This window comes from Peromyscus eremicus, chromosome 20 (genome assembly GCF_949786415.1).
Source record: "Peromyscus eremicus chromosome 20, PerEre_H2_v1, whole genome shotgun sequence".
Lineage (NCBI taxonomy): Eukaryota > Metazoa > Chordata > Mammalia > Rodentia > Cricetidae > Peromyscus > Peromyscus eremicus.
The window spans coordinates 21,209,824-21,230,249 of record NC_081436.1 but is presented as its reverse complement, the minus strand read 5'-3'; the positions used below and the strand labels follow the sequence as shown (position 1 = coordinate 21,230,249).

The 20,426-nt window shown below is 52.1% G+C and overlaps 2 protein-coding genes across 4 annotated transcripts in view; one reads left to right on the top strand and one right to left on the bottom strand.

Annotated features, from left to right (window-relative positions):
• Aco2 (aconitase 2) overlaps positions 1-4,939 on the top strand; it is a 43,484-nt gene extending 38,545 nt beyond the window's left edge. For all 3 annotated transcript variants that reach the window (XM_059247944.1, XM_059247945.1, XM_059247946.1), the window contains exons 13-18: positions 1,333-1,455; positions 1,649-1,804; positions 2,492-2,683; positions 3,725-3,857; positions 4,288-4,409; positions 4,526-4,939. In XM_059247944.1, coding sequence (XP_059103927.1) covers positions 1,333-1,455; positions 1,649-1,804; positions 2,492-2,683; positions 3,725-3,857; positions 4,288-4,409; positions 4,526-4,660 — 861 coding nt within the window. In that variant the 3' untranslated portion in view covers positions 4,661-4,939. The remainder of the gene's footprint in view (positions 1-1,332; positions 1,456-1,648; positions 1,805-2,491; positions 2,684-3,724; positions 3,858-4,287; positions 4,410-4,525) is intronic.
• Positions 4,940-5,579: 640 nt separating this feature from the next.
• Polr3h (RNA polymerase III subunit H) lies at positions 5,580-17,313 on the bottom strand. The gene is made up of 7 exons (XM_059247754.1): positions 17,187-17,313; positions 16,803-16,927; positions 12,907-13,003; positions 8,949-9,035; positions 8,447-8,510; positions 7,188-7,389; positions 5,580-6,664 (listed from the first exon to the last, which is right to left on the bottom strand). Exons 1-7 carry the CDS (start codon positions 17,197-17,199, stop codon positions 6,611-6,613), a joined length of 642 nt encoding a protein of 213 aa, XP_059103737.1. The 5' UTR covers positions 17,200-17,313; the 3' UTR covers positions 5,580-6,610.
• Between the last annotated feature and the right edge of the window lie 3,113 nt (positions 17,314-20,426).

Genomic DNA, 20,426 nt, shown 5'->3' with positions numbered 1-20,426 from the left:
GGAAATATAAAAGGGCAAATTAATCTCTCCTATCAATCCCTACCCAGCAGCAATCACTGCTAATGTGAGTTATCCAAGGGGAAGCCACAAGGCATGGCCTTGTCATTCATCAAACAGAATGCTGACTTGGTGATTCCCGCCTGGGTCTCCCTCAGCTCTTAAGGGTCTCAACCATTTAGCACGGTTAGTAGAGAATGGACTGTGGCATTTCACTGTCCTTGCTCTCCTAGCTCCACGAGCTTGGTTCCCTTACCTACCTTGCAGGGTCATGTAAGAGGTATGTGAATACTTGCTTGTGGTTCTCTCCCTCCCCTCTGCCCCCTCCTCTTCCCTTCCTTGTGAGTGGTTCTCCCTTCCTCTGCCCCCTCCTCTTCCGTTCCTTGTGAGTGGCTCTCTCCCTCCCCTCTGCCCCCTTCCTCTTCCCGTCCTTGTGAGTGGCAGAGGCCACAGGTGTGTCTCAAACTCAGTTTCTGCGTTCAGTAAAAATGTGCCTTTGCTGGTACTATGGGCATTGAATCAGCTGACGTGTCTTAGGCGCTGAGTGGGTGTCCCACCTCATAGGCTAATCTCTTGACTTTACTGAGTGATCCAGAAACTCTTCTTGCTAAGTGAGGAAATGGTTCTGTTTTCCTTTTGCTGCCAAGCAAGAGTATTTTCAGCACTGAAGCATTTGTGCACTGGCCGCCTCCCATCTATCCAGGACACCTGCAAGAGACGGGAAAGTGCCATAGCAGTGCTGGCCCAGCCTAGGGAGAGCGCTGTGTTCAGGCCCTGGCAGCCATTGTAGAGGCCGAGTGGCCCTTGGGTTCTTGCAGGCCTGGTGGCTCGTGGTCCCAAAGACAGCCCTGCAGCTCTGGCTTCAGAAGAGGGCCCGGGAGGGAGATGGTTCAGTCGGTGAAGGTCTTGCTGCACAAGTGTGAGGATCTGAGTTTGACTTCCCAGCACCCACAATAAAAAAATCCCTGGGGCTTGTTGACCAGCCAGCCTAGCCAAACAGGAAAGCTCCAGGTGCATTGTGAGACCTTGAGGGTCAGCAGGATGACTCAGCAGACAAAAGTGCTTGCTACACATGACCCTAGAGACCTGAGTTCAATGTCCAGAATCCACACACACACACACACACACACACACACACACACACACACACACACACAAAGGTGGAAGGAGAGAATCAACCATACAGAGTTTTTTTCTGACCCCAACATCTATGCTTTGGCACTTACATGCACACACACACACCATATGCACATTCTAATTTTAAAGAAGAAAGAAGATGGGTAGGTAGGTGTGGATGGCTGGTGCTAACCAGCAAACTGGCCTCCTCTGTTTCAGATTGTCACAGCCCTGGCCATTGCAGGAACCCTTAAGTTCAACCCAGAAACCGACTTCTTGACAGGCAAGGATGGCAAGAAGTTCAAGCTGGAGGCTCCAGATGCAGATGAGCTTCCCCGATCGGTGAGCAGATGCTCCATTTTGTATGGTTAGCCACCAAAGATGTGCCTTGGCCTAGCTGCCTGGACCCATTTGAGGTGGGCTAACACTGTTTGAAGTTAAGTGAGTTTTGGGGAACAGGGAAGCTTGTGATGTATGAGACGTCCATGGAGGGAGTAAGGATTCAGTGCCCAGTGTGTCTCCATCCCTTCTGTAGGACTTTGACCCAGGGCAGGACACCTACCAGCACCCCCCCAAGGACAGCAGTGGGCAGCGGGTGGACGTGAGCCCTACCAGCCAGCGCCTGCAGCTCTTGGAGCCTTTTGACAAGTGGGACGGCAAAGACCTGGAGGATCTGCAAATCCTCATCAAGGTTGGCACAAGCATCCCGTCCATAAGCATTGGGCATGGCTGGGGACCTCATGGGAACAGGGGGGCTGGCTGCAAGGAGGAAGAGATCACAGCAGCCTCGGTTCCCCTTCTCCATGGCTCTGGGCGGGGCAGAGCCTGATCTAGCCAGCTGGTGTGGGGAACACATCACGTGTGACTCGGGTCAGCTCTGGATTGACAACAGACTTCCACAGCATTCCTGTGGGTCATTACTGGATACGGACTGTTTGGGAGCTCGGCCTTTCTAGTGTGGTCAAGGGCCTCAGACTCATGTCTGACAATAATTTATGGGCTTACTAAGGGCTGTTCAGGCACGCCTGTGACACAGCCAGTATTTAGTTCATGTGAGCTAGGACCCAGACATGACTCCTAGCTTCTGTGTCTGGCATGGAGTTGCTGATCTTCCACCCCTGGCAGCTTAGCTGAATAAGCAAACAGCTGCCTCTGCCCTCCATGTGTAGCCTGTCCTGGAAGAAAGTATCCTGTCATGGAGACTGCGTTTGGGGGCTTTTGACAGGGTGGGTGATGGCCTTGCCTGAACCAGGTGGGCATGGGAACCTGAACCAGGACTCACTCCATAGACTACAGGTCCAAGGCCAGACATAACGCTCATCTCCCCTGCTTGTTCTGGTCACTGCCTAACCTGGCCTGGCCTCTTTACCCACCCAAGGTCAAAGGGAAGTGCACCACCGACCACATTTCTGCTGCTGGCCCCTGGCTCAAGTTCCGTGGACACCTGGACAACATCTCTAATAACCTGCTCATCGGTGCCATCAACATTGAAAACGGCAAGGCCAACTCCGTGCGCAATGCTGTCACCCAGGAGTTCGGCCCTGTCCCTGACACTGCTCGATACTACAAGGTGGGCCAGCGTTGTTTGGTGGAAAGAGTGTTGGGAGCTGCTCTTCTGAGGGCCTGGGGGTGAGGGGGGACATACCTAGAGAAAATTGTCATCCCAGCACCCAGGAGACCCTGCCCTGGAGTCAGAGATGAGTCACAGCAGGTGTTTGGCCCCAGACCAAAGAAGGTTGAAGGAAACCATATAAAAGTGCTGCTTTTGAATCCAGTTGAAAGTAAAGCTCAGAGAAGAGCCTCAGGAGGTCTCCACACAGACCAAGCAGTGAGGGTCTAAGCCAGGCCTGAGCCAGGGTCCCACCTGGTTGTTCCTCTTTGAAACTCTGGCTGTCCTGGAACTAGCTCTGTAGACCAGGCTGGCCTTGAACTCAAAGGTCCGCCTCTCAAGCGCTGGGATCAAAGGTGTGCACCAGCACTGCCCCACACTACTTTTTGTATGTATGGGTTTTGCCTGTATGTGTTTGTGCATCATGTGCATGTCTGGTGCCACAGAGGCTAGAAGAGGGCATCATGTCTTAGAATTGGAGTTTGATATGGTTGGGAGCTGCCACGTGGTTCCTCTGAAGAGCTCTTTACTGTGGAGCCGTTTCTGCAGCCCTGGCCCACTTCTTGAAAGGCTCCAGGACTGATGGAGGGTCGTCTGGCACCTCTTTGTGGCTGACTGGGACAGTGCAGATAGACGCCTAAGGAACCCACATCATTGACTGTACAACTGAATGTCCTGTCAGTGTCACGGAGGGCCATCAGCCTCCGGCCCCCACCGTGCAGCCACGCTTTTCCCCCACTCCACCCACCCTGGGTTGGCACTGCCCATGACGGCTAGCTGCCACCCTGTCCACTGCAGATAGGCAGGCAGAGCCAGCATCCAGCCTGCCTACTCCATTGGGCCTTGTTTGGCCCAATTCATCCCAAATTCAGCTGCTCCTGAGCAACAGGAAAGGAACTGCCTCCCCCACATTGACTCTGCACCTCCACTTGGCCAAGGTTAGGCAGGTGCAGGCAACAGCAGCCTCCTCTGCCTCACCTCCTTGTCCCTGTTACCTGACAGAAACATGGCATCAGGTGGGTAGTGATCGGAGATGAGAACTATGGCGAAGGTTCCAGCCGGGAACATGCAGCGCTGGAGCCTCGCCACCTTGGGGGCCGGGCCATCATCACCAAAAGCTTCGCCAGGATCCATGGTGAGTTAGAGCCCAAGTGCTCTCCTCATCCAAGGCCCTAGGTCACCCACTGTCAGTGGTCAACTTGGGCCTGGAGTCCATGCTCCCGTAGTCCACATAGCCTGTGCCCACCTACCCAATGCCAGGTTGGCATTGACTAAGTCTGCTGCCCACAGCCTCCTACCAACACTGGTTTGGGTTCTAAGCTTGTCAACTGAAATCCAAGGCATGTGGCATGTACATGTGCAATAATGCAAAGCTGCTTGAAGTGCTACTGGGAAAAGGGCACTAGGACCTAGCAGACTTGGGTGTTACAGTCACTGTCTGGTTTTCCCCAGTAGGACTGGGTGGGTGGGGGTCTGTCTCCCAGCTGCTTTAGAGGATACTCCTGGTACTAATAAGGGTCCCTGGGCAGAGGACCCACACTTTTGATTTCATGTATGTCTTCCAGAGACCAATCTAAAGAAGCAGGGCTTGCTGCCCCTCACCTTCGCCGACCCCTCTGACTACAACAAGATCCATCCAGTGGACAAGCTGACCATTCAAGGCCTGAAGGACTTTGCCCCTGGCAAGGTCAGGGGACTAGGAAGGAGGGCAGATAGACCAGGGATCTCTTGGGTGGGTGCGGTCGGGACTGAGTTCCCAGGAGCACTCTCCACTTCCCACCCACACCCATCTTTCCTTTGCAGCCTCTGAAATGCATCATCAAGCACCCTAATGGGACCCAGGAAACCATCCTCCTGAACCACACCTTCAACGAGACTCAGATCGAGTGGTTCCGTGCAGGCAGTGCCCTGAACAGGATGAAGGAGCTGCAGCAATAAGGAAGGGCCAGGCTGGCTGTTGTGTCCCACTCTGGACCCTGCTGGGTATCAAAAGTACAGGTCCATGTGCATCATCAGTCAGAGCTGTCTGTCCAGCGTGGCCTCCTGCTCTAAGATGGTGACCAGACCTGCTTCCTGCTCTCTCCATCCTCAGCCCAGAGTGAGCCACCGTGGAGGGCACTGAAGTTTATGTCCCAGCCCTGCCTTCCTTTCAGTTTGGTTGTCCTCAGCAGCCCATGCACCTGTATTTATTTTAATGACAGCACTCCCTCTAAAGAACTTTTTATCCTGCCTCATCATTTCACTGGTGGCTGAAGGATTTTAGAGAACCTTTTGTTCTGACAAAAAAAAAAAAAAAAAAAGATCCAAATCCATTGACTGTTCTGTGTGAGAGTGGTTGGTGTCTATTTGTTGTCTATCAGCTTGCATGCAGGGAGGATCTTTTAAGCCAAGGTCAGCAGAAGCCTCACCCGGCCTGGGTCACATCTGGACCTCAGTCACTGCAGCAGAAATGGGAGTACTAACAGAAAACACTTTCCACCCCTCCTGCCCTGCCTGTGTTCCTGCAGTAGAGCCTCGGACCACGAGCTGTCTCCTGTTCCTTTGGGACTGATGCACTAGGCCTGGTCTTTACCCTGAGAGTAGGTGCAGCACCTATCCTAAGGTGGGTGGTGGTGGCACATTTTTAATCCCAGTACCCAGTACCTGGGAGACACAGGCAGGTGGATCTCTGAGTTCAAGTCCAGCCTGAACTACAGAGGAAGATAAAGCAGCCTGAAAAGGTATCTGCCCCCAAGTCACACCTAATCATAGATGCTGTCTCCGCAGCAGAAGGTTGCAGTAAAATAGGTTCCTCTTCATTAGGCAGCATAAGATGACACTACCTGGTACCCCCACATGGAAAGACCCAGGCAGGCCATTGAGGTTTGTTACCAAACAGTACTTATTACACAAATATCTTAGTGCCAGTAGGAGAAAGGACAACAGTGCTCGGCAGAGTCATTTGCTGAGACCTGGGGCATCACTAACCCCACATACTTGTGGTCACATTGGGACAGTGGCAACCCCAGGCTTCTTAGACGGTAGACTTTAGGACAGCAACCCCATAGCCTCCATTTCCTAGACAAGGGGTTGGTTTGGCTCATTTGGGGAGGGGAGGAGTGCTCCTTCCAAATGATGGGGAAAGATGTCTGCAGCTTGGTGCTGTAGCTGACAGCCCTGGCCTTAAAACACCTGCTTGAGTGGCCTCTGCATTTACTACAGAACCATCAAGCTCAGCTAGAGTCAGTCTGGTCTCATAAATGCCAAAGTCCTACATGTGTGGGGCGAGGGAATGCTGTCCCAGGTTGGCAATTTGGTGACCTTAGATCATGATGTCAGCTGCTGAAAGGGGGCAGGGTTCCTGCTGCTGTCATTATTTATTAGATGTTTCTTCTGTCACTGAAAACCAGACGTTCACAGGAAGGGGTAGGCTGGGCCTAGCTCAGTAGTACAATACCTGCCTAACATAAAAGAGTCCCTGGGTTCCATCCTCGGCACTGAAGAAATAAGCTAGTCCGCGTGCTGGCGAGGTTGGTAGAGCGCTTGCCTGGTGTGCACGAAGTCCGGGCTCCATCCTCGCTACCACATAGTCAATGTGGGGGTGCACACCTGTAACTGCAGCACTCAAGAGGTAGAGGTTGGAGGATCAGAAACTCAAGTTACTCTATGCTGCACAGCAAGTGAGAAGCCAGCCTGGATCCATGAGACTTTCAAAAACCCAAAAGCAATCCGGTGCAGAGGACTTCAGGGCTGGCTCCAGAAGGCAGAGAACCAGAGCTGGGGTGGGATGGCACTCCTGGTCCCACCCAGCCTAGCTCTGGGCAGCACTCCTCAGAATTTGCCAACTGCTCCACTTCTGAGGGTCTGGGCAGGGTCTTCAAGCTGGGCAGTCACTGTTAAGGTCCAGGGCTAGTTACTGGTCCACCAGGAGAGAAGGCCCAGGCCTGGCTCACTGATAGATCCCTGTCAAAGAAAAACGGGTACACTTGTCACCACTCAGCTGGGCTGCCTGGGACAGGAGGGCCTAATGGCCCACCCTAGAGCACCTGGCAGGCCCAGTACAGGCAAACGGCAGGCCAGGAGGCTGTGGAGTGACTGGGACCATGATGTTGCTCCTGCCTCAGCTCTCCAGGTTCAAGTGGGCTCAGGCAATCCCTCCTCACCCCCAGACTGTCTTCCTCAGCCCCCAAAGTCGCACACAGGGAGGACCCTGCTTTTCCCTGCTCTAGTCTCAACTTTCATCTCTAGCCCCTCCTTGGTTTCCTTCCCTTCAAAGATCCTCCTGAGGTAATCTGGCCTGAACTGTGCCTCTGGGAGGCAGGACAAACTCCCCCATCCTGCCCAACATCTACAGCAACGCTGTCACCCCATAGCCCAGTCCACAGAAGCAGGCTGACAAGTGGCAGACGACAGTCCCAAGACACCTGACCTGCCAAGGAAGGTTCTAGAAGTAGAGCTCCAAGAAAGCAGCCTCCCACCAGCTCACCACAAGCGTGTACGGCGCTTCCTTCTTTGGCAACTCCTCGCTGGCAGAGGCAGCCTCGGCTGAGCTGGGTCCTGTGGGGGATGTGTCCACAAAGCTCTCATCCACTACCCTGAAGCGGATCTCCTCGCCGGTGTCCATGTACAGGTCGTGTGCACCCTCCTCTGTCTCATACTCCCACACCCAGACCTGTTCTGTTTCATCACTGGAGACCAGGGTCAAGGCCACAGTCACGCTATGGAGTTCATGAGGCGGAGAGTCCTCTGAAGTACCCAAGTTCAAACCACGCTAGGTTGAGGCCATTTCGGTTGGGGAGTCCCAGCAAAAGCTGCTTCTGCTCCTTGGAGAGGAGCTAGTTTGACCAGGACCCAAAGTGAGAACTACATTCCCAAGTCTGGAAACGAGAATTGACCAGGTCGCCACACTTGTCATTCAAGCCTCAATTAAATTGACAGGAAGGTAGGCGTGAATGTCACCTGCCTGAGGAAAACAATAAGGCTAGGCTAGATTTGCTGACAATTCACGGAGTCTCACATAAACCCTACCTCTGCCCTGCACAGGCCTGGTGTGAGAGAGCTAACTCTGCTCCTCCACCATAGTCTACAGAGCCACACTGCCCTCTAGTGGCACACTGCCTTCTCCATGTCATGATACTGCTGGGAGCTAGGAGTACAGTTGTGACAGGCCACCTGAGCCTCTCTCCCAAGACCACTGGGACTCCATTAAAACAGCCTAGGCAGGCAGTGGTGGCGCACGCCTTTAATCCCAGCACCTGGGAGGCAGAGGCAGGCGGATCTCTGTGAGTTCAAGGCCAGCCTGGTCTACAGAGTGAGTTCCAGGACAGTCAAGGCAAGACAAAAAGACCCTGTCTCAAAAAAATTAAACCAACAAATAAATTAAAAAAACAACCCCAGGCTTAGGAAGAGGACAGGGGCCTCGCACTCCAGCCCAGGCTCCAAACACCCTGGAAAACGGAGGCAGCCTGCCAAAGTGAAGCTCCTGGGGAAGATCTCTGAAATGACTCCTGCCGGGACAACCGAGTGAGGTGACAGGAGTGACCGAAGCCCCAAAGGTGTGCAGTGCTCAGTTATATCACCCAGCCTGACAGACACCCAGCATGGGACACCATGGTCAGAGTGGGAAGCAGAGGCAGCCTGGTGCTTCACACCAGCACTGCCATCAGTGACAGATCAGAGCCCCCAGGTCACCACAGGACGGGGGGGGGGATGTCCACTTGCCCCACATTAACCTGGAAAGGATACAACTTGGCAGGCTGCTGCAGTGACTCAGGAGGGATGAGAATGTCATCGAAGAACCCTAAAGAGACTGGAGGAAATGAAGAACATGATGGCATGGGATGGGGACTTCAAAGGGACAGTGCAGAAGAGATGGCTGGACACTGCAAGCCCCCTTTCCTAGTGTGGCCCAGGTGTCCCCAGGGCAATCTGTCCCCTCCTGCCTCAAAGCCCCACATCTCTAACTACACTACCAACATGGGCTGAACGGCCCTGGACAAAGCTCCAAGTACCAGTCCTCAGCCCAGAGTGGTCACTGCACACCCAGGGACCCATAGGCACTATGAGCCTGTCGCCTCCACCAGCTCGAGAGCGTGAGGGGATGGGACACCCGTCACTTGGTGCTGTAGCTGGGCAGTTTCTCTGATGCCACAGGGAAGATTCAGCTGGATTCCTGGACTACAGGGTCAGCATACAATGCCCGTCCCACTGTGGTGGTTCCAATCTCACCCCAGAAGTCACCCCTTACCGTGCACACCCTCTGGGCTGCAGCCTTTGATCTTCCCGATGAGAATCTCATCCAGAAACGGGTGGAACACCACATATCGGAAATGGACTGGGAAAGAAGGAAATATTGTTGTCAATTACACCAGACCCTCCATGATGGTCATGGAGCCTAGGGCCGCTCGTGTTTGCCCATGTCCACCTCACTGCCAGCACACTTACCCAGTGGTCCACGTCAAGTTCTCCTGTGGGTCTAGACCTGTCTGCTAAGCCAGAGGACCGACCCCCCCTCACTTCTGCAAGGTCACGGCTGGTCTCCAAAGGGACCAGCAGCAGCTGCTGTCTTGGACCAAGGCTGGTTTCCAAATCCATCTCAGTCACACCTAAGCCTTGATTCTGGGCCATTAGTGACTCCAAAGTCAAGCTGGCCTTAGCAGAAGCCATACCTGTCACTGACCCTCTCAAACAGGAAGATGTTCTCTGCCACTGGCCAACTGCCTGTCTGAACTGCTGGGTCAGATGCCATGTTTTCCCCATATAGAGGAAGAGTGACCTACTCCAACCACACAGCTCTCCTGCCCATTCTGCCACGGGAAGCCTCTAAGCCAGTGGTTCTCAACCTTCCTAATACTGCAACCCTTTAATACAGTTCCTCATGTTGTGGTGACCCCCCAACCATAAAATTATTTGGGGGCTGGAGAGATGGCTCAGTGGTTAAGAACACTGGCTGCTCTTCCAGAGGACCCAGGTTCAATTCCCAGTACCCACATGGCAGCCCACAACTATCTGTAACTCCAGTTCCAGGGGACCTGACATCTTCACACCAATGCACATAAAATATTAAAAAAGCCAAGTATAAAAAAATAAAATAAAATTATTTTTGTTGTTACTTCATAACTGTAATTTTGCTACTTATGAATTGTAATGTAATATCTTGATATACAGGATATCTGATGTACAACCCAAAGGGGTCACGACCCACGGGTTGGTAACCCTCCTCTAAGTCTTTCCCCGGACAAGGCCAGCAGGCTGAATGCACCTTCCTGGGACAGACTCCCTCCTAGCATGGGCTTCTCCAGGACTCCTTCAGGGGCCCACCTTGGCCAGCTCTGTCCATCCGCCTTCCTGCACAGGTAAGGAACATCCTGAAGATGACTGGGCCTTCTGCTAACTTTCCAGGATGGAGCGGGAGCAGACATGGATGGAAAAACACTGCCCTCCTCATAACCTAGCATTCAGCTCAAAGCTTCTGCCAGGCTTTGTTTGGTACAGGCCTACCAGGACAGGACAGCATGTAAACCAGCGCCCAGGGCCTGAACACCATATCTGGAAGCAAGTGGTGAGCGGCCCATGCCCACTGACTAATGAATGAACAAAAGCTCAGTGGGCACACACAGTACATTAACCAGCCTTGAAAAGAGAGGCTGGAGCTGGGCATGGTGGTGCACACCTTTAATCCCAGCACCCTGGAAGAAGATCTCTGTGAGTTCAAGGCCAGCCTGGTCTACATGGTGAGTTCCAGGACAACCAGGGCTGCATGAGAGACCCTGTCCTAAAAATCCACCACCAAGGGCTGGAAGGTGTGGCACACTGGTGGGACACCGAATGGCATGAGGCTGAGTCTCCCCCCCCGGGACTGTACTCCATTCCCCACCCCAGCTCCCTGGGCGGGGGGGTAGGGGTGGGGTGGGGGGTGGGGGGTGTGCGCGGGGGGCGGGGAGTAAATCATTTGTTTTTAGCGAGCAGGAGTAAGCAGATGTGTTCCAGGATACGTACTCCACAACCCTTAGGTATGTCCAGTTTCTGGGAAAGGAATAAATCCCTGATTCCACTCACATGAGGCACTGAAGTGGTCAGGTTCTCCAAGTCAGAGAGCAGAATAGGGCCAGCAAAATGGCTCAGTGGATAAAGGGGCTTGCTACCAAGTCTGACCACTGGAGTTTGATCGTCAAGACCCAAATGGTGAAAGGAGAGAACAGCCTCTAACAGGCATCCTTCTGACCTCCTCCACCTGCACGCAGCAGAGGAAGGAGTGTGGCATGGCCCTAATGCTCCCACAGTGCTCAGGGCCTCAGAGGACTTCCCCTGTGTAGAAGATGGGTAGACTTAGCTGCCCAGGCCCCCAGCCCAGGGCCAGAACTGACACACAGGTCTGTGGGATATTCGTAACTCAGTGCTCAGTACTTACACATCTTCCACAATGAAACAAGAGACCCAGGGTGAGCAGGGTGTGGGGGTCAATACAAACCAATGCTGAGACCAAGTGCCAAATATCACCAACGTCAAGGCAGCGTTTCCTTGAAGGTGATTGTTTCTGGTGCTGCTCAAGTTTTCTGCATTTGCCTCCTGGACCACAGGCTCTTGTCCAAGAACAGAGCCCGGCTAGGCTCAGCCGCATTCTCTGAGAACAGAGGCCCTGCCCTTGTCTGAGTGCAGAGCCCAGCTCAGCTTGGCACTCCTCCCTGAGAACAGAGCTCCTCAGAGCTGTTTCCACGCTCTGGGCTTGCTCATGAAACCGCCTAGTGCACACAAAGACAGCCTGCTTCCCGGGGCTCTCTGCGGAGCTCCACACCATGTCAATTAATTAGTCTCGGGAGGCCAGCACAGACCCCAGGCTGTCTCCGCACACTCCAGAATGCTTGAGCACCCGTCCCTGGGCTGAGGCTGACCAACATGGACAAAGACAAGGTTTCCCCACGGTGGCCTGTGTGTTTGTCACAGGGCTCTTGTTAAAACACTCTCTGCCTCTGCCCATTCCCTGGCTGATACTGCATGCCCTGGGCAAGCTGAGGATCATTTCCACCCAGGGCCTTCAGACAGGATGCAGAGTTCCTCCCGGCCACCCTTCTGATGGCCCAATGCAAGCCAGACTGAGGATGCCCTACACCCTCCAGGGAAGACAAGAAGCCCGATACTGACTCCGCCCACCACCTCTGCAGACTCCGCCCACCAACCTTTCACCCCCACATGCCCATCCCTTCCAGTTTTACACTTTCCCTCACCAACAGGTATAGTCTGTCTCTCCATCCCACAGTCTTAGTCACGTGACAACTTTTGGCATCTAGGCAAGGCTGAAGACTTAGGCACTGAACTTCAGACTTTTGAAACCACCAAACCGGACATTCCAGTCCTGGCCAAGACTGCTCAGAAGAGCACCACCCAAGTAACCCACAGAACCAACAGAAACAAGCAATCCCCATGCTCCCTCAGTGCCAAGGCCCCGTCTTGAGCATGACTATAATAGTTCCTTGGTCCTCCTGGCAGTCCTGAAGTACAGAATCTCCTATCACTGTTAGATAGATGGCCCAGGCCGGCCTGAACTCCTGATCCTCCTGCTTCCGCCTCCCAAGGGTTGGGATACAGGTGTGTATCACCATCCCTGCTCAGAGGCCACACTGTGGGGTGTGTGTGTGTGTGTGATCATCATGTGGCAATCAGAGGAAAATTTTGTGCAGTTTCCTTCCCATATCCAGTGAGTTCTGGGTATCACACTCGGGGCTCTGCATTTGTACAGCAAGCACCTTTACCTCTGAGCCCCTCGCTGGCCCCAGAGGACAGTTCTGACTGCTGTGTCCTACCTGACCCAACTAGCCTGCTCTTCCCTCACCTTCTGCTCTCCACCAGTAACAGCCACCACTTAGGGCCCTTGCCTAGCAGGCCACCTCACTACACAACATGAAGCAATGAGTAGCCTGAGGGCTGGACAAATATCAGGAGGCTTTAGATGGAACCCAAGAGACCCACAGGTTGAACCACAATCTCAATCTCAAAACTGTAGCAGCCTTGAGAATCTCCCTGTCCACACTGCTGTTTTACAGGTAGGGAAACTGAGGCCCAGAGGATAAGAGTACCTATGGTCACTGAAGTAAACTCCTAGCAGAATTAGGACTTGGGCCCAGGTCCCCTGCCACTCCAAGAGGCATGGCAGCTTGATCTTTCGCTATAGAAAAATGAGCCGCACCCTAGGAAGTGAAGGCACCTACCTTTGGTGTGTGATGCTCCGTCTCCTGGGAATACATAGGCATCTTCCAGCTTGGTGATATCAAACAGACAGATGCAGAGTCCCACGTTGTACACGACCTGTGCATACATGTGCATACACACAGTGACCCCGGGGCCTAGCTCCTCCAAAACCCCCATGATCATAAGCAAGCTGAGTACCCTTTCCTTAGATGGACATGAGCTAAGACTCTGCAGGAGCTGGCTGTAGCAGGGACCTCAGGATGCAGAACTCTGGAAAGAGCAGGGCCTGAGTGACAAGCCAGCTTCCAATGCCAGCTCCACCTCACTGTGGGACCACCAAGGACTTACTTTGCCTCTCTGAGCCTCAGTTTTAACACGTTCAAAAATGACACCAGCCGGGCGGTGGTGGCGCACGCCTTTAATCCCAGCACTCGGGAGGCAGAGCCAGGCGGATCTCTGTGAGTTCGAGGCCAGCCTGGGCTACCAAGTGAGTCCCAGGAAAGGCGCAAAGCTACACAGAGAAACACTGTCTCGAAAAACCAAAAAAAAAAAAAAAATGACACCAGATTGGGCATGGTGGCACACGCCTTTAATCTCAGCACTCAGGGAAAGGCAGGCGGATCTCTGTGAGTTCAAGGTCAGCCTGGTCTACAGAGTGAGTTCAGAGAGAAACTCCATCCCTCCCACCCTGACACCCCAAAAAAGAGACACCAGCTGAAGTGTTGTTAAGTGAGTAGGATGGACATGAAGTATCCAGGTGGCAGGTTCAGAGACCACAAATGACCGAAGTTTACTGTCACCCCTGGAGAAGACTGGCAGTGGGAATCTCTGCTTAAACCTCTATTTCCCAATATCCCAGAGTCTGTGCTCCAGATCACAGGCAGTAAGTGTGAGAACCCGGCCACACTTACACCACACTCACACCACCTCACACACACACAGACAGGGCTCGCACAGGGATACATGGCAAAGTCCTTCAATAGCGCAGAACCCCACACACCCCAAGCTCACACACTGGTATCTAAATGACTTGGCTCAGTGTCTGCACATGTACCACCCCCTAGTCACACACCTCACCAGAGCTGCTCAGGGACTAGAGAGATGTCAGAGCACCTCAGAGTTGGGGCAGAGCACCCTGCAATGAGCTCTTCTATACAACCACAGACCTCTTCTGTGGGGATGCCTTTAACAGGAGTTAGTGAACTGCCCTCAGCCAGGCATGGTGGTGCCTGTAATCCCTGCACCCGTGAGGTGGAGGCAGGAGCATCAGAAGTCCAAAGTCATCCTTGCCTACACAGTGAACATGATGTCAGCTCAGGCCCCATGAGACCCTGCCTCAAAAATAAGTGGGGAGCCAGTATTGGCAAAATGGCTCGGCCATCAAGGTGCTTGCCGCCAATCCTGACAACTTAAGTTGGACCCCAGGACCACTCGGTGAAAGGAGAACCACCTTCTCCCCACAGTTGTCCTCTGACCTACTCACACGTGCTGTGGTATGTACACCCACATGCAAAATAAATACATGTAATCAAATTAGCAAAGGCCAGGTAGTGGTGGTGCACACCTTTAATCCCAGCACTTGGAAGGGAGAGGCAGGCAGATCTCTGTGAGTTCAAGGTCAGCCTGGTCTACAGATCAAGATCCAGGACAGGTACCAAAACTACACAGAGAAATCCTGTCTCAAAAAACCAAAAAAAAAAAAAAATCAAAGGAAGCCCTGGCTGTGGGAGTCTGAATAAGAATGGCCTCCACAGGCCCATCTATTGGAATGCTTAGTTATCAGGGAGGGGATGCTATGTGAGAAAGATTAGAAGGATTAGGAGGTGTGGCCTTGTTGGAGGAAGTCTGTCACTGGGGTGGGCTTTGAGGTTTCAAAAGTCCACACCAGGCCAGTCCTGCTCTCTTGGCCTGCGGATCAGGATGTAGCTCTCGGCTGCTGCTCCAGCACCCCATGTGCTGACACACTCCCCGCCGAGATGATAATGAACTAAACCTCTGGACTGTTCGCAAGCCTCCAACAAAACGCTTTTTCTCAGAAGAGTTGCCTCGGTCATGGTATGTCTTCTCGGCAACAGAACTGTGACTAAGACAGTGACGAACACCTTTAATGCTAGCACCTGAGCATCGGAGGCAGACAGACCTCTGTGCCTGCAAGGCCAAACAAATAAGTCAGTGAATTGGTTCCTCCACCTGACAAACCCCAGGTCTGTGTGTATACCTACCTCCTCCTCTGACCGCAGGCTCCCATAAAGGGACCACCTGCCTCCTATCTAAAGCCTATCCATCTATCTATCTATCTATCTATCTATCTATCTATCTATCTATCTATCTATCTATCTATCAAGGGACCACCTGCCTCCTATCTAAAGCCTATCCATCTATCTATCTATCTATCTATCTATCTATCTATCTATCCATCCATCCATCCATCTATCTATCTATCATCTATCTATCTATCTATCTATCATCTATCTATCATCTATCTATCTATCTCTGCCCCACTCACAGAATACCACCTCCTACTGGCCTCTAAAGAACAATACCTGAACTCCAAAGTCCCCAGGGCCCTGTGGCCTGCTTCTATCTACATCCCTAGACCTCCCTCACGGTTCCAGCTACCCCACCCTCCTCTGTGCCCAGTCAGAGGCCCTCCTGCCTCAGGACCTGTGCACATGCTGGCTCAGCTCTTTACACCAACCCGCTCCAACCCTCAAACCAGGGCCTCTGCTTGGTTTCCCCTCACCACCAGATCTCAGGTCAAGCGATATTTCCTCAAAAAAGCCACCAATCTCTTTTATCCCGGGTGAGGCTCCTTTGTTGCCTAGGTGGGTGTGCATGCCTGCCCTTCATGCCATTCACCCCAAGCCACCAGAATGTACTCAACTGTGAGACCCTTTTAGTCAAATCCCGCCCCCCACTACACTCCAGGAGCAGAGCCTCTGTCTCCACCGCCACACTCTGGCTAAGTGTTGGAGATATTAAAGGAGTGAGTCAGAGAGGACCCTGTATCTATCCACGGGAAGGGAAACACAATAGCCAAATAAATACCTCAGCTGGGAGAGCAACCTACCTCCTACCTCTAACCCCGACTGCTGAGTTCGATTCCAGAGACCCACACGGTGGAAGGGCCCACAAACTGTCCTCTGACCTCTCATGCACTGTGGCACACACAGGTATACACAAACATTAAAAAAAAAAAATGTAAAATCTTAAAAAAAAAAAAAACTAATGTTGAGATAAACAAGAAAGTAGCTGTGGTTAAGAGACACGAAACAGGGTAACTGGGCAGTCCCCACAGGAGAGTGGAAAGGCCTCTCCAGCAGGCCCTGGGGCACACTGGTGTGGCCCACAGCAGGTGTGCAAAAAACTGTTTTGAGAATGAATAGCCACCTACCGTCCGCAGAATGCACAGCTGACAGAAAAACAATTATCCCCGTTTTACAGATGAAAGTGAGGCCCAGAGCGGGTGACTTGGCCAAGACTGCACAGTAACTGAATGTAGAAACTGGCATTTTTCCAGTTTCTCTTTTACACACCCATTTTGCGCGCGCTCTCTCTGTTTTGTTTATTTTCTGGCCATACTGAGAATCGAACCAACGGTCACGCAAATGCCAAGCGAATTTAAGTACTGTTCAACACCCCGATGCTTATGTTGCCCACGTTGGCCTCGAACTCACGATCGTCACACTCCTCAACGACCCAGGAAGCTGGGATTATAGGTGTGCACTACCTCGCCCGGCCCATTAACTCCTTTGGGTACAACTGACATCCAAACCTGGTTCAGAAGTTAGAAAAGGAAAGGAGACCCTGACACGAAGTTACATGTGTGCAAGACCAAGACTGGACCAGGCGACAACAGCCAGGTTAGCGGCGGGGACGGGGGCGGACACTGCCTGCCAGCCCGAGGGCCCAATACCTTGTTGGCCAATTTCTTGTTCAGCTCCTCGGCAATGGAGTCGTTGAGCTTCCGCTCAAACTGCCACGGCGGTATGCGCACGGTGTCCACCATCTCCACCAGGACGAACATCCTGCGCCGGGACTCTGGGAACCAGAGAGCCCGTCAAGCACGGGGGCCTGCGAGCGGTGGGGGTCCCCAAGCCTCCTTGGTCCCCTCGCAGCCTCTGACAAGCCAGGCCAGCAGCTGGGCCGGCCGCGCGGGAGAGCCTGGGGTGCCGCTAGCGGAGGCCACGTTTCTGCAATCGGAGGAAACTGAGGCCCGCTCCCTCCAGCCACCCACCCAGCCCCAAATCCGGGGCCGCCCCGTCCCGCTCCGCGCACACCCCGCGCAGCAGCCACGCACCATTCACGCGCATCCAGCGGCTCCCAGGTCGCAGCACAGGGCTCGCGAATCCGAATCCCCCAGCTTCCGGAGAACTGACCAATAAGAAGCCTCTGCCCGCCCAGGACGGGCACGGAGCTACACTAGGCTCCGGCGGGGGGCGGGGCCAGGAGGTGGGCGGGGTCGTCCGCTGTCCCCAGCTAGTGAGGGGAGAGGGGCGGGGCCGAGCGTTGACGGGGCGGGACCTCCTTCTTAAGCCAGACAACCCTAGGCCCCTCAGCGAGTTCTGGTTGCTAGGCGACAAGTCTGAGCTTCAGGCCCGGTTATCTTTGCACCCGCCTGAGAGATGCTTTGAAAATAAAAATATAACACGCTTAAAAATCAGTCCAGCCGGGCGGTGGTGGCTCACGCCTTTAATCCCAGCACTCGGGAGGCAGAGCCAGGCGGATATCTGTGAGTTCGAGGCCAGCCTGGACTACCAAGTGAGTTCCAGGAGAGGCGCAAAGCTACACAGAGAAACCCTGTCTCGAAAAACAAAAACAAAAACAAAAAAAAAAAAAAAAAAAAAATCAGTCCATAGGGCTGGAGAGATGGCTCCGAGGTTAAGAACCCTGGTTGCTCTTCCACAGGTCCTGAGTTCAATTCCCAGCAACCACATGGTGACTCACAACCATCTGTAACGTGATCTGGTGCCCTCTTCTGGCCTGCAGGTAGAACAACTGCGTACATAATAAAGAAAGAAATCTTAAAAAAAAAAAAAAAAAATCAGTCCATATAGCTGCTCCTGGTGGTGCACGCCCTTAATCCCACTACTCAGAAGGCAGAAGCAGGTGGATCTCTATGACTTCCAGGCCAGCCTGGTCTACAGAATGAGTTCCAGGACAGCCAGCACTGTTTCACTGTTTCACAGAGATACCCTAAAAACTAAAACAAAACAAAACGAAAAACAACAAACAAACAAAGAAGTTACATGTCTTAACACATGTAAGACACTAGTGTCCCTGCCCACTGCTTAGAACCAAAGTATTTCAGGTGACTGACATGAGAGGTAAGAATTAGTTAGCGGGTCTGGAGAGATGGCTCAGAGGTTAAGAGCACCGACTGCTCTTCCAGAGGTCCTGAGTTCAATTCCCAGCACCCACGTGGTGGCTCACAACCATCTGTAATGAGATCTGGTGCCCTCTCCTGTGTACATAATAAATAAATAAATAAATAAATAAATAAATAAATAAATAAAAAGAATTAGTTAGCTATGCTCTTCGTGATATCAATGGGTAGCTTGTTTTAAACTTGTATGTGTATGAGGTGTTTTGCCTGCGTATGTGTAAGTGCACCAGAAGAGGCCCTCCAATCCCCTGGAACTAGAGCTACAGTGAATTGTGATCCACCGCTCTTCACTGCTGAAGCATCTCTCCAGCCCCACCAGAAAACTTTGATTGGGCTCTTACTATATGTTAAACTTGTCTCAGTGTTTTGCAGGTGCAGATGCTCCTAGCCCAGTGGTTCTCAAGCTTCCTAATGCTTTAGTCCAATTCCTCATGTTATAGGGACCCCCAACCATAAAATTATTTTGTTGCTACTTTGTAACTGTAATTTTGCTACTGTTATGAATCATAATGTAAATATTGGATATGCAGGATATCCAATGTGGTGGTTTGGAAAAAAATGGCCCCCAAAGGGAATGGCACTATTAGGAGGTGTGGCCTTGTTAGAAAAGTATGTCACTATGGGGATGGGCTTTGAGGTCTCCTATGCTCAAGCTACTCCCAGTGAGTTAGACCACTTCCTCTTGCCTATGCAAAATATAGAACTCTCAGCTCCCTCTCCAGCACCATGTCTGGAGCCTGCAAGCAGCCATGTACCACCATGATGCTAATGGACTTAATCTCTGAAAATGTGAGCCACTCCAATTAAATGTTTTTATAAGAGTTGCCATGTTTATAGTGTCTCTTCACAGCAATAGAAACCCTACCTAAGACCCCCAAAGAAGTCAAGACCCAGAGGTCGAGAACCACTGTCCTAGAGTGTGATAGGGTTATACCCTGCTAAACTCATCACAAATGTAGACATTTAAACCACCTAATGCTACAGGTTAGTTAGTCCAGACTTACATGTGCTCGGAAAACACTCTAGCCACAGCTGGAAAATAATCGAACAGAAAGCCTGTTGAACTTATTTTCTTATTTTAATGTTTTAGACTTGCATATGAAGTAATGAATTTCATCATGGCATCTTTATATCTGTCTTAGTCAAGGTTTCTATTGCTGAAATGACTCAAGACCAAAAGCAACTTGGGGAAGAAAGAGTTTCTTTTGCTTGCATATTTTAGGTCACAGTCCACTGAGGGAAACCAAGGCAAGAACTCAAACATGGCAGGAACCTGGGGGCAGGAGTTGATACAGAGACCGTGGTGGAGTGCTGCTTACTGACTTGTTCTCCATGGCTTGCTCAGCCTGCTTTCTTGTAGAACCTGGGACCATCAGCCCCGGAGTGGCCTCGCCCACAATGAGCTAGGCCTCTTATATCAATGACTAATCAAGGTGTCCTAGGGGTTGGGGATTTAGCTCAGTGGTAGAGCGCTCGCCTAGCAAGCACACAGGCCCTGGGTTCGGTCCTCAGCTCCAGGGGGAAAAAAAGAAAAAAGAAAAAAAAAAAGATGTCCTACAGGCTTGCATACAGCCAAATCTTATGGAGCATTTTCTCAATCTAGGTTGACTCCTCTCAGGTGATTCTAGCTTGTGTCAAGCTGACATCAAACCAGCAAGCGCAGTACCTATGTGTCCTTATTCTGTGTTCACATCCATTCCCCTCTGTACTGTCCCTCCAGCCACCCCTCGCCCTTTCCAGCTGACGCCCTTTCTCCTGCAGTTAGTTCTGCTCTCTGCTTCCCAGTTGTGAGCACTTCCTTCTCCTGTCCATTCCCACTTCCCTTACCATCTCTTCTCAGCTGGGCCTGGTGGCGCACACTTTTAATCCATCACTCAGGAGGCAGAGACAGGTGGGTCTCCGTGTGTTCAAAAACAGCCTGTTCTACATTTTGAGTTCCAGAAAGAGCCAGAGGTAGTGAGTCTCAATAAATAATAATAATAATAACCATTATTATTATTATTATTATTATTATAGTTTGTTTATAATGCAAGGATCCAACCCAAGGCCTCGAGCATCCCAGGGAGTGCTCTACCACCTAAGATATATCCTCAGCATTGTTTATGGGAAGTCTTGCAATATTGCCCATGCCTGTCTCCAACTTTGGATTCAAAC

What these genes read in the sequence shown, in the direction of transcription:
- Polr3h (XM_059247754.1), bottom strand. An exon ending in ACAAGAAATTGGCCAACAAG is followed by an intron (nt 13,004 to 16,802) that starts GTATTGGGCCCT and finishes ATGTATGCACAG; the next exon opens with GTCGTGTACAACGTGGGACT. An exon ending in AAGCGCCGTACACGCTTGTG is followed by an intron (nt 6,665 to 7,187) that starts GTGAGCTGGTGG and finishes TTTCTTTGACAG; the next exon opens with GGATCTATCAGTGAGCCAGG.